This window comes from Amphiprion ocellaris, chromosome 3 (genome assembly GCF_022539595.1).
Source record: "Amphiprion ocellaris isolate individual 3 ecotype Okinawa chromosome 3, ASM2253959v1, whole genome shotgun sequence".
NCBI classification, from domain to species: Eukaryota; Metazoa; Chordata; class Actinopteri; family Pomacentridae; genus Amphiprion; species Amphiprion ocellaris.
In genome coordinates, this window is record NC_072768.1 from 37,653,815 (window position 1) to 37,672,057 (window position 18,243).

At 37.8% G+C, this 18,243-nt stretch overlaps 1 protein-coding gene across 3 annotated transcripts in view; it reads right to left on the reverse strand.

Moving 5' to 3' along the window:
• Nucleotides 1-18,243, reverse strand: part of plcg2 (phospholipase C, gamma 2) — a 47,903-nt gene that overhangs the window by 24,910 nt on the left and 4,750 nt on the right. For all 3 annotated transcript variants that reach the window (XM_055009114.1, XM_055009112.1, XM_055009113.1), the window contains exons 2-11: nucleotides 6,572-6,763; nucleotides 4,888-5,037; nucleotides 4,603-4,696; nucleotides 3,744-3,791; nucleotides 3,425-3,509; nucleotides 2,285-2,365; nucleotides 2,148-2,191; nucleotides 1,981-2,053; nucleotides 917-1,018; nucleotides 644-762 (exon numbers count right to left, since the gene is read on the reverse strand). In XM_055009114.1, coding sequence (XP_054865089.1) covers nucleotides 644-762; nucleotides 917-1,018; nucleotides 1,981-2,053; nucleotides 2,148-2,191; nucleotides 2,285-2,365; nucleotides 3,425-3,509; nucleotides 3,744-3,791; nucleotides 4,603-4,696; nucleotides 4,888-5,037; nucleotides 6,572-6,755 — 980 coding nt within the window. In that variant the 5' untranslated portion in view covers nucleotides 6,756-6,763. The remainder of the gene's footprint in view (nucleotides 1-643; nucleotides 763-916; nucleotides 1,019-1,980; nucleotides 2,054-2,147; nucleotides 2,192-2,284; nucleotides 2,366-3,424; nucleotides 3,510-3,743; nucleotides 3,792-4,602; nucleotides 4,697-4,887; nucleotides 5,038-6,571; nucleotides 6,764-18,243) is intronic.

The following is an 18,243-nucleotide window of genomic DNA, read 5'->3' on the forward strand; positions in this document are numbered from 1 at the left end:
AAATAGACACAAAACAACTAGAAAGACACACAAAATGACAACAAAGACACACAAGATTACCACAAAGAAACACAAAATAACTAGAAAGACACACAAAATGACAACCAGAGACATAAAGTGACAAGAAAGAGACACAAAACAACTAGACAGACACACAAAATGACCACAAAGAGACACAAAAGAGACATAAAACAATTAGAAAGACACACAAAACAAACAGAAAGAGACACAAAACAATTACAACCACACAGAATGACCATAACAAAACACAAAACACCTATAAAGCGATACAAAATGTACACAAAGAGAAACCTAATGATCAGACACAAGGTACTAAATGACCACAAAGAGACAGAAAACATTTAGGAAGAGGCAACAAATAACAACAGCGAGAACAAAATGATCAAATAGGTAGAAAAGTACTACAAACCAGACTACAAAAAGATGAAAAAAACTACAGAGGTACAAAATGACTACAAAGAGACACAAAAAAGAGATGAAAACTACAACAAAAACAGACTAAATGACTACAGAAAATCTCAAACAACTACAAATGGAAACAAAATGATCACAAACACAACACTGTCAGCTGTTCACTTTATTTTTGTGTGTAGTTTGTGAAGATGTGTGTAGTCTAACTGACGTGTTGTGCGACGAGCTGATCCAGTAATGCGACAGAGGGTTGTTCATGTCCAGGTTGCTGATCTCGGAGAACTTCTCGTCCCACACCGAGTTCTCTTTGGAGAACAGGAAGCCGAGGAACTAGGAGAGGAGAAAGACTTCAGATTTAACAGGAAGTTCTCACCTGAAGGTTCGTCTTCATGAAACCAGGATGTATCTGCTATTAAAACACAACCAGCTGCTGTCTTGAGAAGGTACTGTGATTGAAATGGATGCCAAACTGTGAGTTAAATACCTCGCTGACGGTGAACTCCGGGTCGTTGGTTTTCCTCATGGTGTCGTCAATAAAGGTGGTCATCAGTTCTCTGACCTGGTTCAGATCATTGGCCCAAAGTTCCTGAGGAACCAAAAACCAACATAAATCAGCAGTCATGAAGAATAGTTTACATCCACTTGTAAAGACCATATGCATCATGGGAGTCTAGAGTTTCCAATGACTCCTATAACTGATTCAGATTTGTTTCTTCAGGTTCTTGATTGGTCTAAGTCAGGACTTTGGCGAGACCAGTCTAGAACCTTCATTCTAGCCTGATTGAACCATTTCTTTACCATGTCTGATGTGCGTTTGGGCTCATTGTCATGATACTGCCACTACCATGCTTGATGGTTGGTTTGGTGTTCTTTTGGTTAAAAAAAAAAAAGACCCACCAGAGACAGTCTGAAACCAGTTCTCAAAAAAGTCAAAAACCAGTACAAAATTGGAACCAAAACTAAACCTAAAGTACTCCTAAAAAAAAGTCCAAGACAGTCTGAAACCAGTCCTCATTCAGGACCAGATCCAGATTAAAATATATCCTAAACCAACTTTAAATCACATCCAAAACCAGGAGAACCAAGACTGAAACCAAACATAAACAAGTCCCAAGAAAGTCCAGAACCAGTCCAACATCCAGTCTGAAACCAGTCTACTACTATTTCTGCAACATGCCGCAAATAAAGAAGTAAAAACTTCTCTTATCTGAAGCAGTTATTATTGGAGGAATTACAATTTTTTGGACAGATATTGTGACATGATTTGTGATATAATTTTTAAAATTTTAACATTATTCCCACCAGGTGCTGCAGTAAATCTACAATACAAATCATCTTCTATTTTATTGGTCAATATAATTTTATAAAATTGAATTATTAACAGTAATTCATCAATTGATAATTAATCTTTAGCATCCCGGCTATAGGATGGCTATGTTTAAATGAATAATAGTCTGATTATTTATAAATTAACTCATTCATTTGTAAGCACAAAAACTACAACTCCTCTTATCGGATGCAGTTTTTATTTGCTGCAGCCTCTTTTACCTTTTGGTTGTAGATGAGAAATCGTTGGAAATCGTGCAGCAGAACGGCCGAAGCTTCTGGTTTATCCGTGTTCCTGCAGAAAAAACAAACACAAAGCCAAACAACGCCGTGATTTATTCACAGGAGAGTTTGTTCAGATGAAATGAAGGTGAGAAAAACAAACTCACCCCAGAATAAACGAACAGGATTCCTTTTTGAACTCGTCGAGGATCTGAGTTTAAAACAACAGCCTGAATTAAAACTCTGTGTGGAACAACATTTAATATATTCAGTATTTATTTAATTCAGATTAATTCAGACTCACCTCGTTCTGCTCAAACATGATCAGGTTGTAAAATTTATGAAACTGCTCGAAGTCCAGTCGGTCTTTCTTCCCTCCGACCTCCTGTGAAGGCAGAACAGAAGAACTGAGGTTAAAACGAAGAAGGTTGGAATATTTATTTACAGATTAGGTCACATTTAATCAGAGTAATAAAGAAATCGGAAATCATTTGAACTTTAGAACAATCTGCTTAACCAGCTCTGATTTGCCTGAAATATTTATAGCATAAAATATGGATAATTACAGAGATATTTGTGGAAAATTAAGCTCCATATATCAAGTTCTTTCTGAGATAATGTTTTAAAAAACTGCCTGTCAGCCAACTCTCAGCAAGTTTTTTCTCACGCTGAAATTTGAGGCTGTTTGAACAATTCAATTCAGTTCAATTCAATTCAATTCAATTCAATTCAATTCAATTCAATTCAATTCAATTCAATTCAATTCAGTTCAATTCAATTCAATTCAATTCAATTCAGTTCAATTTTATTTATATAGCGCCAATTACAGTCAAATTGTCTCGAGACGCTTTACAGAACCCATATGCCTGAACCCCCAGAGCAGCCCTAAGGAGACAGTGGCAGGAAAACACCCTTTTAACAGGGAAAAAAACCTCCAGCAGAACCCAGCTCTAATGTGGGGGAACCATCTACTGCTGGCCGGACGGGTTGAGAAGGACAACAATATCTCAGAAAATATTACAGATAAAATCCTGAAAATTTCACTGTTATTTCTCATCATGTCATTAATTCTGAACCTGTAAAACTGGACCAGTACATCAAATGATCCCTGATTAACATAGAGTGGAAATATGTCGAAAAATGAATCCATCATGAATACTCCAACCTTTGCTCATTAACAAAAAAAAAAGATAATGCACAAGTCAAATATTTGATTTGGGATATTTTCTGAACCACATGTAGCTGCATGTCTTGTTTATTTAAATGGGTTGATGGGCTTTTTTCCTCAAATTTGATATATCAAGCTAAAGTTTCACATATTAAATTTCCCTATTTTTTAGATAAAAACAATTTCAACTAAATCAAAGATGGCTGAGCAGAAGGCCCCTGATGATTTGAGATGGAAAAACTGCACATGTAGTTGTGTATTTTAAAATAAAAGTACCAGGAATTTGTCTTTGAGGGTTCGAGAGCTGGGAGTTTTGCAGTTGAGCGACGGGAGCAGAGCCTTCAGTTCCTTCATGGAGATGCTGAGAAGGACACAAGAAGGTCATCAGGCTGGAAACGTAAACATAAATACCTAAACTTGTTCCGTTTGTCTGTCTACTGAGCTGACTTTCATGAAATTTGGCAGAACGTGGCCAAAAAACTCACTTAACTCATTCTTTTAATAACTTCCAGTTAAATTAACACAGTTGTACAAGGATACAGGAGGTTATTCTACTAGAAAAGTAAACCAGATAATGTTTGTATAAGTACAATACCTGTTGGTCTTGGTCTGATTAACAGAGTACATCTGCTTCCTCAACCAGCTGCAGGAACAAAATCACAGAAATCAATAATCGGATCAGACATTAATCACTGCATTACTCGTGTTTGTACTTAAACAGTCACATTTTAGGGACTCAACTTCCTTCAAACTACAGGCAAGTCTTGATTGGATAAATCATTAAATTTTACGGTCAAAAATTAGTCTAAGGTGTCGCTTTTGAGACACAACACAGCTTCTATCAGTGGTAATTCTGGCACTTTTCTTTCAGTCTTTTGACAAAGATGTGTTTCAGTTTGTGTTAGTTTCTGTTTGTGGTCAGTTTAAGTCTATTTGTGGTTGTTTAAGTCTGTTTGTGGTCATTTTAAGTCTCTTTTTGGTCATTTCAAGTATCTTTGGGGTTATTTTAAGTCTCTTTGTGGTCATTTTGAGTCTGCATGTGGATGTTTAAATCCGTCTGTGGTCACTTTAAGTCTGTTAATGGTTGTTTAAGTCTGTTTGTGGTCATTTTAAATCTGTTTGTGGTTGTTTAAGTCTGTTTAAGGTCAGGCTGAAATTTTTCTGTTGTTGTTTTTAGTCTCTTTATAGTAGTTGTACATCTATTTGTAGCTATTTTGCATCTCTTTGTCTGTGTTTTGAGTTTCTATAGTAATTTGCAGCATCTTTTTATTTGCTTTGTATATTTTTGTGGTATTTTTTTATTTTAAATGCTGCTTTTTATTGGGTTATGTCAAGAAAAATAGGCCGTCAAATTAATATCAATTCATATAAGAGCTTTTGTCGATGAGGTTAACATCGGACAAGTGATTAGTTATGGTTAAAGACTGCCTCCAGTAAATTATTGTATGTGTTACCTTTCTATAAGAACTGGAGTCGGAGCTGCCAGAGTTTCCTGCCTCAGCAGTTCAATGCCTATCAACCATTTCTGAGCCTCCTCCACAGAATCAGCTGGAAAATAAACAAAAACACACACAATTACTCCATTAAACTGATATTTATCACTGTGTGAGGACAGCTGTGGATAGAAACGTTTCATAATAACTGAAAAAGATGCAAATGGATTTACTAAATGGCATCAGATTATGTGACGTGCAGCAGAACTGTACAATAATTGTTTAGAATAAAAAAATAGTCTTCACCTCCCAGACTGAGGGTGCTGAGAACAAACTGTGATCCGTAGAAGATGGTGAAGCAAGAGTTCTCATCGTGTTTATCTTTCCCGTCTTTAAAGCGCTCAAAGTCTTTGGAGTTCCTCCCCGGACGAATCTCTCTGATCTCAGACAGATCCACTGGAACACAACACAGATTTATGGTGGTTAATGATACTGAAGGAGGTGATTTTATTTTTTAATTCTCATACTGTCACCATGGACATGTACAAAGTCCTTCAACATTCCTAAAGAAAAGGAACAGAAAGAACCTGGACAGAAAAAAACTTCAGAACCAATGTGACTAAAAACGTCAATGATGTATTTGGACATTCTCTGTGATCATTTTGCATCACAGTTTGCATCGTTTTTGCATCTACAGCGGTGTAAGAAAGTGTTCGGACACCCCATGCATTTGTGAGATATTACATTAAGAATCACTCTTAGCTCTTCAAGTGACATTCTTTCAGTACAGTCACAGTTAAAATACTAAACAAATCCTAAAAAAAATGCTGTTAAAAACTTAAAATTGATTGGTTCCATAAAAATACATAAGAAATTTTGAGTATTGGGTAATTTTGGTACCAGTGATCCACTAATGAAGGTTGTGATTTTTATTAAAAGACACAATTTTTGTTGCCGTGCTTGATGTCTATATAAAGCCAGCACATTTCAAAGTTCTTCAGAGACAAAAATGGATAAAACAAGGAACCTAACACAGGAAACATGCCTGAAGATACAGATTCTCAGCCAGGAAGGCTACAGCTGCTGCCAGATAGCCAGGAAGTGCAGATGCAGTCCTTCAGCAGCTGGATTCACTCTGCAGAAATACAGACGAACCAACAGCTTGAAAGACAAACCAAGATCTGGGCATCCAAGGGCTTCTTCAACAAAAAATGACCACATCCTGATGCACATGTGCAGAAAAACCACTGAATGACATCATAGGAGCTTCAGCAGCAGTGGTCAAACCAGACTGGTGTCCAGTGTTACACCTGCACTGAATGTGGCCGACTTTTAGAGCATTGCTTAAGATCCTACAAGGCTGTCAAGAAGCCCCTGACCAATGAGAGACAGAGGTTAGCCCGGCGTCATTGGACCCAAGAACACAAGAACTGGACAGCCAGGAACTGGAAGAAGATTGTGTGGTCAGATGAGTCCAGTTTCCAGCTTTATCTTCCTCCTGCTAATGTGAGAGTACCCAGAAGGCCAGGAGAAGCATTATCTCCAGCATGTACAGCACCTACTGTCAAGCATGGTGGAGGCAGTATCATGGTTTGGGGATGCATGAGTGCTGCTGGTGTTATGCTCCCTTCTGCACGTGCTCCATCGAGGTCAAACTGGATGTTCTACCAGACTAAAAAAATCTAGAATTTGTGTTTGTATCTGTCTAATGCAGCCACACCTTTTGAAACACAAAAATGATTTTTCTACAAATATTTCATGATAATATTTGAGATTGTGTAAAATTTTAAGGATGTCCGAAAACTTTTTCCCCCACTGTATATGTGGTCATTTTGAGTTTCTGCAGTAGTTTTTGGTCTCTTCTGAGCAAGATTACAGATTTTTGTGACTTTTTTGAGCATTTTTGTGGTTGAATAGGGAAAAAACACATTCATTACTGAGTGTTGGATAGTTTTTAGTATCTGAGGGTTAATGGGTTAATATTACTCACAGACTCCATCCGTCTTGTCTGCGGTTCTCGTCCAGGCCACCTGCCGGGTCTCCATGATCACCTGGACAGTGAGACGCTCGGCCTTCTGCCGAAACACCGTCATCACGACGCCCATCTCCATGTCCCGCTTTATCAGGATCTTCTTGTACTCCGTCATCTCGCCCTGCTGCCCTGAATGAGCCATTTCTGCAGCTGAGACGGGACAGAAGCTCCGGTTAGCAGCTGCTCACAACATTTTCAAAAGAGAAAGGAAGAAAATGCAGCGAAAATATGATATTTCTGTCAGTTTCCTGTATTAAAATGAGGAAGGTTACGAACGCCACTGATGTTTTGGATGTAAAAGGTCACTTGCATCATAATTTATTTGCTAACTTGTTCATTTTTCTACGACAGCTAAATATAAACACATTTACAGACAGTTATGTTCGGTCAGATGAACTCAGAAAACCACAGACTGGGTCTACAGGTTCCCACACAGAGGAACTACTGTGCTTTAAACAGCCATTATTCCTCATTAACACCTTACAGCAGCAGTCTGAGAGTAACATGACCATCCTGTGAAACATTTAAGGATCCTGTAGTGGTCTTTAACTAAAACTCAGCGACCAAAAACAAGCTTCCTCCTGCAGCTCCACAACTCACACTGAATCGTTGTTTGAGCTACGTAATCCTGAGCTGAAAGGGAAGACTGAAAACTTCTGAATTAACCCTCAGAACCCCAAAACCTGCCAGAAACTGTAGATTTTCAACGGTCCAACAGCCCTTGAACTACTCATTTGCTGTTCTAATCTGAAGTTAAATCAGAATATTTAATGAAAAACACTTTATTCTACATGTCTCATTCGAAAATTCACAAATTATAAACTGTTGGCACTACCCAGATTCTGTAAAAAAACAAAAAATTCTGCATTTCTCGACGCAATTGTGAAGCCACGACTGACTCAGCTGTGACTCACTCACATGACAAAAATTCAGATATTTTTTAGGTTGAACTGCAGGCACTGTTTCCACAGAGAGACTGAGAGGAATATCAAAGCTACTGGATGAATAAAATAAATGCAGCATGGCTCAGAAACAGTGAACAGAGGAGCAAGTTGTTGGAGATACATTCAGCATGGAGAAACATCTTTCTACAGATGATGAGCAGAGTGGAGACAAAAAAACACAGACTTTGCAGAGACACCATGTTTGTCCAGGCTTTCAAAATTTTTGGAAGAAGAAATTTTGTTTTTTTAGTGATTTATAGACGTATAACTGTGTCATATGCAAAGAAGACATTTATGAGTTCTCTGCAGTGAAAAATGAGCCCACAGGGAAGAAAAAATGTGTCAGGAGCAAAGAAAAAAGACTGTTTTCATGATGTATGTGTCATTCAACATGTCCAAAATCATACACAAACAGCTGAAATGACAGAAAATTGTTTGAAATTGATGCAAAATGACAGAAATGATACAAGAAGGGCTAAAAATGTGACTAAAATAACACTAAAAATAACCAAAATGAAAGACAAATGACCAAAGCAGAATCAAAATGACCAAAATAAAGCATAAAACTGTAAAAATGAGACAAAATGACCAGACACAGACTGTAAATGAACACAAAAATTCTAAAATCAGACTTTTTCTGAGTTCTCTCTCCTTCTTCATGGTTGTTCTGTGTCCATAGAGGTGCAGGACTTTATATTGTAGTGAAAAATGAACCACAGTGTAGAAAAATGTGACAGGAGCAAAGAAAAAAACTGTTTTCATGATGTATGTGACACTTAAAATGACCAAAATCATATACAAACAACTGAAATGACAGAAAATGGACAGAAACTGACACATGACAAAAATAACACACAAATTACAAAAGTGTGACTAAAATTACACAAAAAATTACCAAAATGAAAGAGAAACAACCAAAGTAGAACCAAAATGAGGCAAAAAACAGTAAAAATGAGACAAAATGACCACACAGGCTGTAAATGAACACAAAAAGACAAAAATCAGATGCAAAACAATCTAATTTCTGAGTTTTCTCTCTTTCTTCATGGTTGTTCTGTTTCCATAGAGATGCAGGACTTTACATTGCAGTGAAAAGTGAACCACAATGAGTAAAAACATGACAGGAGCAAATAAACAAAAATCCCAAAACTTGTTGGAGTTCAGAGGGTTAAACAAGTCTTGTATGTGGCAGGGGTGTGAATTAGTCTTGACCTGTTTTCACTCTATATTTCTTGGTATAAATGCCAGTAAAAATACAGAAGTCACTTCCCAGTGCGGTTATTCTCAGTATGTGAACCTGCAGTAATACCAGACGGCTGTAAACATTTAGTTCCCTTTCTAAATAACAAATAAATTCTTCAGAATGCGGCGCACTGTTTGCATCATTTGAGGAAGAAGGACTGTGAACTCATCACACAGGTCGATATTAATAGTCTACCTACCTCACCTGCACTTTCCTTGTAGGATTCTTATTCTGTGAATCACAACCTGCTGAGCTCTGCTACGAACTAAATGTTGGTTTAAAGGCTTCAGGACAAACACAAAGACTCTAAATTAATGAGTGATGAGTTCACCAGCTTCCGATAAAGAAAGGTTTGTCAGCCACAGTCAGCGTTACCAACAGATCAGTTCATAATCTGGACAACTTCGACTTATCATCGGTCATCTGGAGTTTGACAAAAGTAAGAATTTGTGGGCTGATGTGTTCTAATCTTCCTTTAATCTGACTGGAACCTACTAGCTGTTTAATTATTGTTTATTAGGGTCCGAGGACCACGAAGTGGTGCGAGGAACCTATTGAAACCCTAGGAATTATTATTATTATACTTTTTTCTACGGATGGGGAAAACGCATTTTTGACACTCTAAACATACACGAAAACGCATGAAAATCGCCACACACATCAGGACCGGCGAAAAATTTGATATTTTAGGGGAATGGCACGCGTGCCTGCCAAAATGGCTCAATAGCGCCCCCTAGAAAATTATGAAAATTCAGCCCCCGGAGAGTATTTGACCTAGAATTCTGAAATTCGGTATAGATATGTAACTCATCAAGACGCACAAAAAAGCCTCTTGCATCATTACTCATAATCCAACAGGAAGTCAGCCATTTTGAATTATGAGTCATATTTTGGACAATTTTGTGTCATTTTTGGACATTTTTCAAAATCTATAAACTCAAACAGCTTAACACCGACCGCTGAATTTTGGCCTGGATGTACTCCAGTCATGGGTGATTAAAAGTTATCAAAATGCTCCGCAAAAGTCTGAGGGCGTGGAAATGGCGAGCCACGGAATGCAGCCATTTTGAAATATGATTCATATTTTGGACGATTTTGTCATTTTTGGACTTTTCAAAAGCTATTAACTCAAACAGCGTAACTCCAAGAGAACTCAAATTTGGTCAGGATGGACACCAGTCATGGGTGATCAAAGGTTATCAAAATGCTCCGCAAGAGTCTGAGGGTGTGGCCATAGTGACCAGCGGAATGCGGCCATTTTGAATGACTCGCCATGAAACAGGAAGTGCTGTATAACTAGCCTTTACATGCTCCAATCTGCCTCAAACTTGACATGTGTGACCAGAGTCCGACTCTAATCACATCCATAGGTCAATATACACTCACAGTCATAGCGCCACCTGGCGGCCATTTTGGATGTCTCGCCATGAAACAGGAAGTGCTGTGTAACTAGCCTGTACATGCTCCAATCTGCCTCAGACTTTACATGTGATCAGAGTCCAGCCCTGATCAGTTCCAAAGACCAATATACAGTGAAAGTGATAGCGCCACCTGGCGGCCACAATGACACCCACAGGCCAATATACACTCTCAGTTGCAGTGCCACCTGGTGGATATGCGTGGGACAGCCGGGCCGCTCGGATGCCAGGACCCGTCCAATGCTGCTTGCAGCTTTAATTTTACTTTGTGGTTCTCCTCACAAAATCAGTGTCTTCCACTGATTCTGATGATATTCTACATTTTGAAACAAATATCCCCATTATGTGCCATAGGTACACTCAAGTTCTGAGTCACTACAGACATATTCCAGTCCTTAACAGGATATTATTTTAACCCAACCGTTATATTTTGATTCCATACCAGATTTTTTTTAACTACCAGTCTGTTTTGCATTCATAGAAACACTTTAATAATTATTAATAAACAGGTGGTTAGTCTTTATATGTTTAAGAGAGTGGAAAGAGTGTATCTGCCATCATGGCCCCAACTAATTAATAAAGTAACACAATTAAAACCACTAATAAAATATTTCATATTATATGTTTTTTTAATTATTAAATTAGACATCAATACAAAAATCTCAAAGAAGTCTAAACAGCAAGAAACAAACAAAAAAAGAGCAAAAAAACATTAGTCTTTGCAGAAAGATGTCAATATGTGGCTCAGTTGTAAATATATTTTTTTCACACCTGAAGCAAGTTGTGTCTGTTTCACAGTTCTTTTTGTTGTGTGTTTTAAAATGATAGTGTTCAGGGGTTCATTTGTGGTGATAGGTTAGTGCACTTTAAAAGTCTATGATTAGACAGTGACTTCTCTTGAGATTTTCACTGCTAACCAGCAGCATTACCACATTTTCAAAACAGAAGCTCTCAGAGAGCGCAGTACTCTGCCAAGGCTGCTCAGTCGTATGATTTCAGACAGATGAAATCTTCAAAAACAATCCTGGTCCACAGCGGTTGATTTGCACTAGGATTGCAATCATGTGACTGTCAGTAGGTAACGTAGTGTTCACTGGTAGTCATAGTTACAGTGACACTGTACTATTGCCGCTATCTGGCAGTGATACAGAAATCTTTAACAAATCACTTGATATAAGCCACATCACTGACAAAATCTAATCACTTGGGCCTTGTGTCATTTCTGACCTTCCCTGAAAATTTCATCCAAATCCATTAGTTCATTTTTGAGTAATGTTGCTAACAGACAGACAAACAGAACATTTGCTCACAGGGGTAATGGGTGTTCACGTTCAGGACATGGGAGCCTGAAGGTGGAGCTTTAGCGTTGTGCTTGAGATAAACGGTGCAAACTTGCCTGGCCCAAAAGAGTCAAACTTGGCCTTCAGTGCACCATAGCACTCTAATTCTTTCAGTTCCAACTGTTAGTGCAGCACTGTCCACATCAATTGCAAATGGGTTTGTAAAAAGGTCAAATTCAACTCTCCATAGTGTTGTTGTTGTTCAAATATTGTTAAATAAATAAATAAATCCTGCAGTTCTAGAGTGCTGAATCTGTAGCATTCTATCAGTAGAATGTTCAGAATCTGTTGGTAACATCATAATGGTGTCATCCAATACCATAATGATGACAGAGTTATAAAAAGCAGAACATCTTCACAGGTCTCACATGAGCAAAGTCAGTTCGAAAGACACAGACAACCAGCCCATCTACAAAGCGACAGAATGAGCTCACGGAAAGATACGTCCAGTTTGTGTGCACTACGCAAACTGCACCGCTACAACATGCTGGAAAAATATAGAAAGATCTCCAAGGCACTAGGAGATGCCACCACAACTGAGGCACCAGCGAAAAATGTGACCGGCAGTACCACCATCACTGCCCACCGTTGCAGTAGCCAAGTTTCCATACGAAAGAGGAATTCCTCTGATTTGTGGATCCTGCGCAAACAACAGAGATACCAGCTGCTGGCCTGCTATCGCAGAATCTCAGAGTCAGTGGACAGTGATGATGAAGAAGTTAAACCTGCGGCACAAACCGACTCTGAAGCAGCTCAGACCAGAGACTCAAACAGCTGCACCTCTGAAGCTGCTGAGACAAATGGCTCACACAGGAGAGCTATTACCTCCATGGATTTGTGGGAACTACGTAAATATCGCAGATATGAACTGCTAGCCAACTTCCGAAAAATCCCAGATTCACTGGATGAGGAAGACGATGTTTCCAAGCCAAAACCTACCATTGGAACAACTCAGAGCAGCAACCCAGGTAGCTGCACCTCTGGAGAACCAGACATGAGAAGAGCCAATAGAAGAGCTATTGCTTCCATGGATTTGCAGGCACTGCGTAAATATCGCAGGTCTGAACTACTTGCCCGCTACCGCAGAACCTATGATTCAGTGGAAGACACTGAAATGACAAATGAAGAAAAAGAGGATGGATCCAAGCCCAAAAAAGACAATGGGGCAACTGAAAATAAGGAACAGAATCGCATCGTTCTGTTTAAGAGAAGAACGACTGACGAACTGTCCCATCTCAGCCGTCGTACAAACTCTGACTCGGCGCCCAACAGAAATTCCTCTGATATGTGGGCAAATCGCAGACATGAACAGCGCGCCCAGTATCGAAGAACGAGGAATTCACCAGAAATTCAAGGAGACAATGTGCAGCAACTTTCTGCTGCTCTGCAACGACGTGGGTCTCAAGGAGACACTGGGGTGAGAACTGCAAGACAAGAACCCCACACCAGCCGCAATGCTGCTAAACAAGTCGCATGCAGGCAATGGATTGCTGGTCGTCAAAGAAACCAGGGTTCTACGCAAGACAACAATTTCTTCCGTGCACGGGCTTGGCAGAGGTATCCAAGATACCAAAGGTTCACCAATCCAAGGCCCACTTGGTACAACAGACCAGCGTACCAAGCTGATTATTATCATCGCAGACCCTTGGATGCAACCTTTTCCAGAAACACTTCTTGTGCAGGATTTACACAGAGACAGCACACTGGCAACTTCTGCTGTCACTGCAAAGGCCAAGGAAAAAGGGCCAACTATTACAACTACCAGCAAAGGTTCACACCACGGCGGAACCACAGGGGCAAGTTCAACAATGAACACTGGAGACGGTCACCGAACAATCTAAGTTCCAGTGGAAATTTGCCCCAGCAAAGAGACAACAGAGCCACAATCAGTAGTGGCCCCCAGACTGGCCACCAGCTGACGACAAATGTCCAGCAATCAGGTCCTAAGGTCCCTGATGCAATGAGTGCACTGATGTTGGCAATGTCCAACATCACCCTTTAATTTGTTTAACTTGTTTTAGTGTCAACACTGCAGTGGTGGAAATTTTATGGCAAACAAAATAAAATTTTAAAAAAATGTAAATGAATTGATTGCATTTCATCAATGGATACATGAACACACAATTAACTAAATTAATAGTTACTCATGTAGTGTTCTTTAGGCTCTGTGCTCCAGCACATTTATTGCAAAAGTGAAATGACAGACACTTGTATCATTGGTGACAGATAGATGCTGTCATCTGTCTCAAACAAAAACCTACCCGTTCTTCTGATTGGCCAAACAATGGCCCTAGTAAACCCTGTCATAAAGCCTGTGAAATACTGAAGTACCTTTCCGGGACTGACTGGGGTCAATGTAACACTTAGCTGCCTTAGCTAACAATACCAACAACATGTTGCTATTGTTATTGTTTCTGAAATGTTTTGTAAATGTATTTTTGTACTTTCCCTGTTGTAGCACGTTGAGATTCTGTATGTAAAGTGCATTATAAATTAAAGGCATTATTATTATTATTATTGTTACCAAGCATTTCTTACCACATTATGACAGGCTGCATGTGAGACCACATGACTCAGGCTTTAAACTACTTCCTCATCATATCATGTACAGATGTTGCATTTTCCACAACTTAATTGAGTGATTGAGTGGTTTAATGATGATTGGTGAGAAGGAAAAAATGACGTGTGTCTGCATCAACACAATAAGAAGGGTTCTGTTTGTAGTTTTCTGCACTTCACATATGTTGGCAACTTTTAAAAGTACAGTCCCCCTTAGTGTTCTGTCCACATGATGTCATAATGTTGGAGCTGAGATGTTAGAGCATTTCTGGCTCATCTAGTGAGTTTTCTGTGGAAAATGTCAAATGGGAATATTTGTGACTTAAGCACATATGTTCCCGTTGAAGTACTTCATTTGCTAAGTTATTTAACTTATGCGCATGAAGGAATTTCATCTTTTTGCATTTAAATGTTTATTTCAAAGAGATGAACAGTTTGTCTTCCCTACAGCTGGGCTGACAATAAAGACAAGTAATGAGAGAAGGTGAATAACTAAATTAAGCACGATCAAGCATGAAGTACAAACAGCTTCCTTTAGGAGCTGGAAAAGCTTTCACCATATTGAGAGCAAATCATTTTAATTATTTAATTTGCTTGCTGTATATTTTGGTGATTCAATATATGCACAATAACATTCATACTGGTAGAAATAGTTTTTTTTTCCAAGTTATTTACAGTTTTGATTGTGCCAAACTTAGCAAAATCTAATATCAAAAATAAATTAATAAATGGTGACTGTGTCTTCCAAATACGGTATTAATTTAATCCTGCCTTATTAAAATGATCATTTCTGATATCTCATCAAAACTGGAATAAAATGGCATAAAACTAGCAAAAAAAGTCACACAAGACAACACAAAATCAATATAAAGACTAAAAAAGACCAAAAAGTGATGCAAAACAACAATAAAATGACACAAAACTATCATATAAAGATGCAATAATTGGAACAAAATGACATAAAACTAGCAAAAAATTACACAAAACAACACAAAACCACTACAAAGACTAAAATTAGATGGAAAACAACCAAAACAAGACCCAAAATGAACAAAATGAGGAACAAAGTGTCAAAAATGACCACACATCATCACAGAGACTAAAATAATACAGGCCCAGCAGACCAATTAGTGACTAAAATGACCAATTTGAGACTAAAAATGGCCAACTATAAACAGGACATGATCACAATTATAGACAAAATAACCAATTTGAGACTAAAAATTACCAGAATTCTAGTGAAAATGGGCAAAGTGAGGCAAAAGAAATGGTGAAAATTAGACAAAATGACGACAGAGACAATAAAATACCATAAAATGACACAACAACACTCAAAGGAAACAGAAAATAACCACAGTGAGACTAAAAATGACCAAAAATAAACACAACCTTCCCAGAATTTTAGACAAAATGACCACAATAAGACTCAAAATGAACCTAACCAGATTCAGACTTGGTGTTTCTGTTGAACTGTGTGAAGTCGGTGGAGTTCCTCTTTGAGAATACAAACATGAGCATAGTTTTCCTCATGAACAGACGCAGTATAAATACCACATGCAAATATCAGATTCATATCTTTATGTGCTGGATTCCTGTGTCACCTCATTTTATTATCATCTGTTGTTCCTTAAGTCCACCATTATTTCACACGTTTACCTGCTAGTTTATTTTGGATGAAAGTTAAAGTGAGAAAGACTGAAGGTCTTGAAGAAATAATAATCTAATTTAATAAATTCAATATAAAATGTACGATGGTACTTCATTAGATTCTACAGTACTACAGGACAGTATACAGTACTATAACATAGCATACATTACCATACTATATTATAAAGTAATATACTATATTATGCTATACTATATTATACAGCACTATATTATGTCATACAGTACTAAACTATATCATACTATATTATACCGTATTATACAGCATACTATATTATACAGTACTATACAACTTTATACGGTACTGTATGATATCATACACTGCTATACGATATTATATAATACTCTACCATATTATACAGTATTAAACAACAGTATACAATATTATACTACAGTATACAGTAATATATTGTATTATATAGTACTATACGATAGTATAGAGTACAATACTATATTATATAATACTATATTATACTATATAGTACTATACTAACATTATACAGTACTATGCTATGCTATGCTATACATTACAGTACGATACTATATTTTACAGTACTATATTATACTATATAGTACTATATAGTACTATATAGTACTATATAGTACTATACTATACTATACTATACTATACTATACTATACTATACTATACTATACTATACTATACTATACTATACTATACTATATTTTACAGTACTATATTATACTATATAGTACTATATTATACAGTAATATACTATACTATACTATACAGTACAATACAGTACAGTACAATACAGTACTATATTATACAGTAGCATACTATATTATACTGTATTATACAACACTATACTGTACTATACAACACTATACTATATTATACTTTACTAAATGTTATGTTATGTTATGTTATGTTATGTTATGTTATGTTATGTTATGTTATGTTATGTTATGTTATGTTATGTTATGTTATGTTATGTTATGTTATGTTATGTTATGTTATGTTATGTTATGTTACAGTCCGTGTCAGTTGGTAAACAGTGGAATAAAAGCAGGTCAGTAGAAATGAGGTGTGTACAGACCAGAGAACAGGTATAATATTTAATATTTAACTTGCAAATGATAAGTGAGATATCAGAACTGAGCAGCAGCACAGGAGGAGCAGAGGGGAATTACATTTTAACTAATCTGAGTTCTTCAGTATCAGTAAAAATAAATAACTTGGGACATAATTCATTATATTTAGATGTGATTTAAAGGAAATGTGCATCAACAGAGGCAGAGAGAGTTCATACACATGTGGAACGACAAATGTTTATCATGTAAATACAGATTATAAGCGTATAGTCAGAAAGTGGAGGTTTCATTTTACAGTGTTCTGGGGTAGAGGTAATATTTAACTGACATTATTATACAAGTCCTCCACAGTTTTCCTGCTTAAAGTTTTACCCGCTGAGGGGACGGCCCCTGGTAGAGCTTCATTCAGAAGAAAACAGTTCCTCATTCTGCTGCAGCAGCAACCCACCAGCCGATACTGAAAATACTGCAAACACTGCAACCATGAGGAAAATACTGCAAATACTGCAACCACGAGGAAAATACTGCCGATACTGCAACCATGAGGAAAATACTGCAAACACTGCCACCATGAGGAAAATACTGCAAATACTGCAACCACGAGGAAAATACTGCCGATACTGCAACCATGAGGAAAATACTGCAAACACTGCAACCATGAGGAAAATACTGCAAACACTGCAACCATGAGGAAAATACTGCAAACACTGCCACCATGAGGAAAATACTGCAAATACTGCAACCACGAGGAAAATACTGCCGATACTGCAACCATGAGGAAAATACTGCAAACACTGCAACCACGAGGAAAATACTGCCAATACTGCAACCATGAGGAAAATACTGCTAATACTGCAACCATGAGGAAAATACTGCAAACACTGCAACCACGAGGAAAATACTGCAAACACTGCAACCATGAGGAAAATACTGCAAACACTGCAACCATGAGGAAAATACTGCAAACACTGCAACCACGAGGAAAATACTGCAAACACTGCAACCATGAGGAAAATACTGCAAATACTGCAACCATGAGGAAAATACTGCAAACACTGCAACCATGAGGAAAATACTGCAAACACTGCAACCATGAGGAAAATACTGCAAGCACTGCAACAACGAGGAAAATAATGCAAACACTGCAACCACGAGGAAAATACTGCAAACACTGCAACAACGAGGAAAATAATGCAAACACTGCAACCATGAGGAAAATACTGCAAACACTGCAACCATGAGGAAAATACTGCAAACACTGCAACCACGAGGAAAATACTGCAAACACTGCAACCACGAGGAAAATACTGCAAACACTGCAACCACGAGGAAAATACTGCAAACACTGCAACCACGAGGAAAATAATGCAAACACTGCAACCATGAGGAAAATACTGCAAACACTG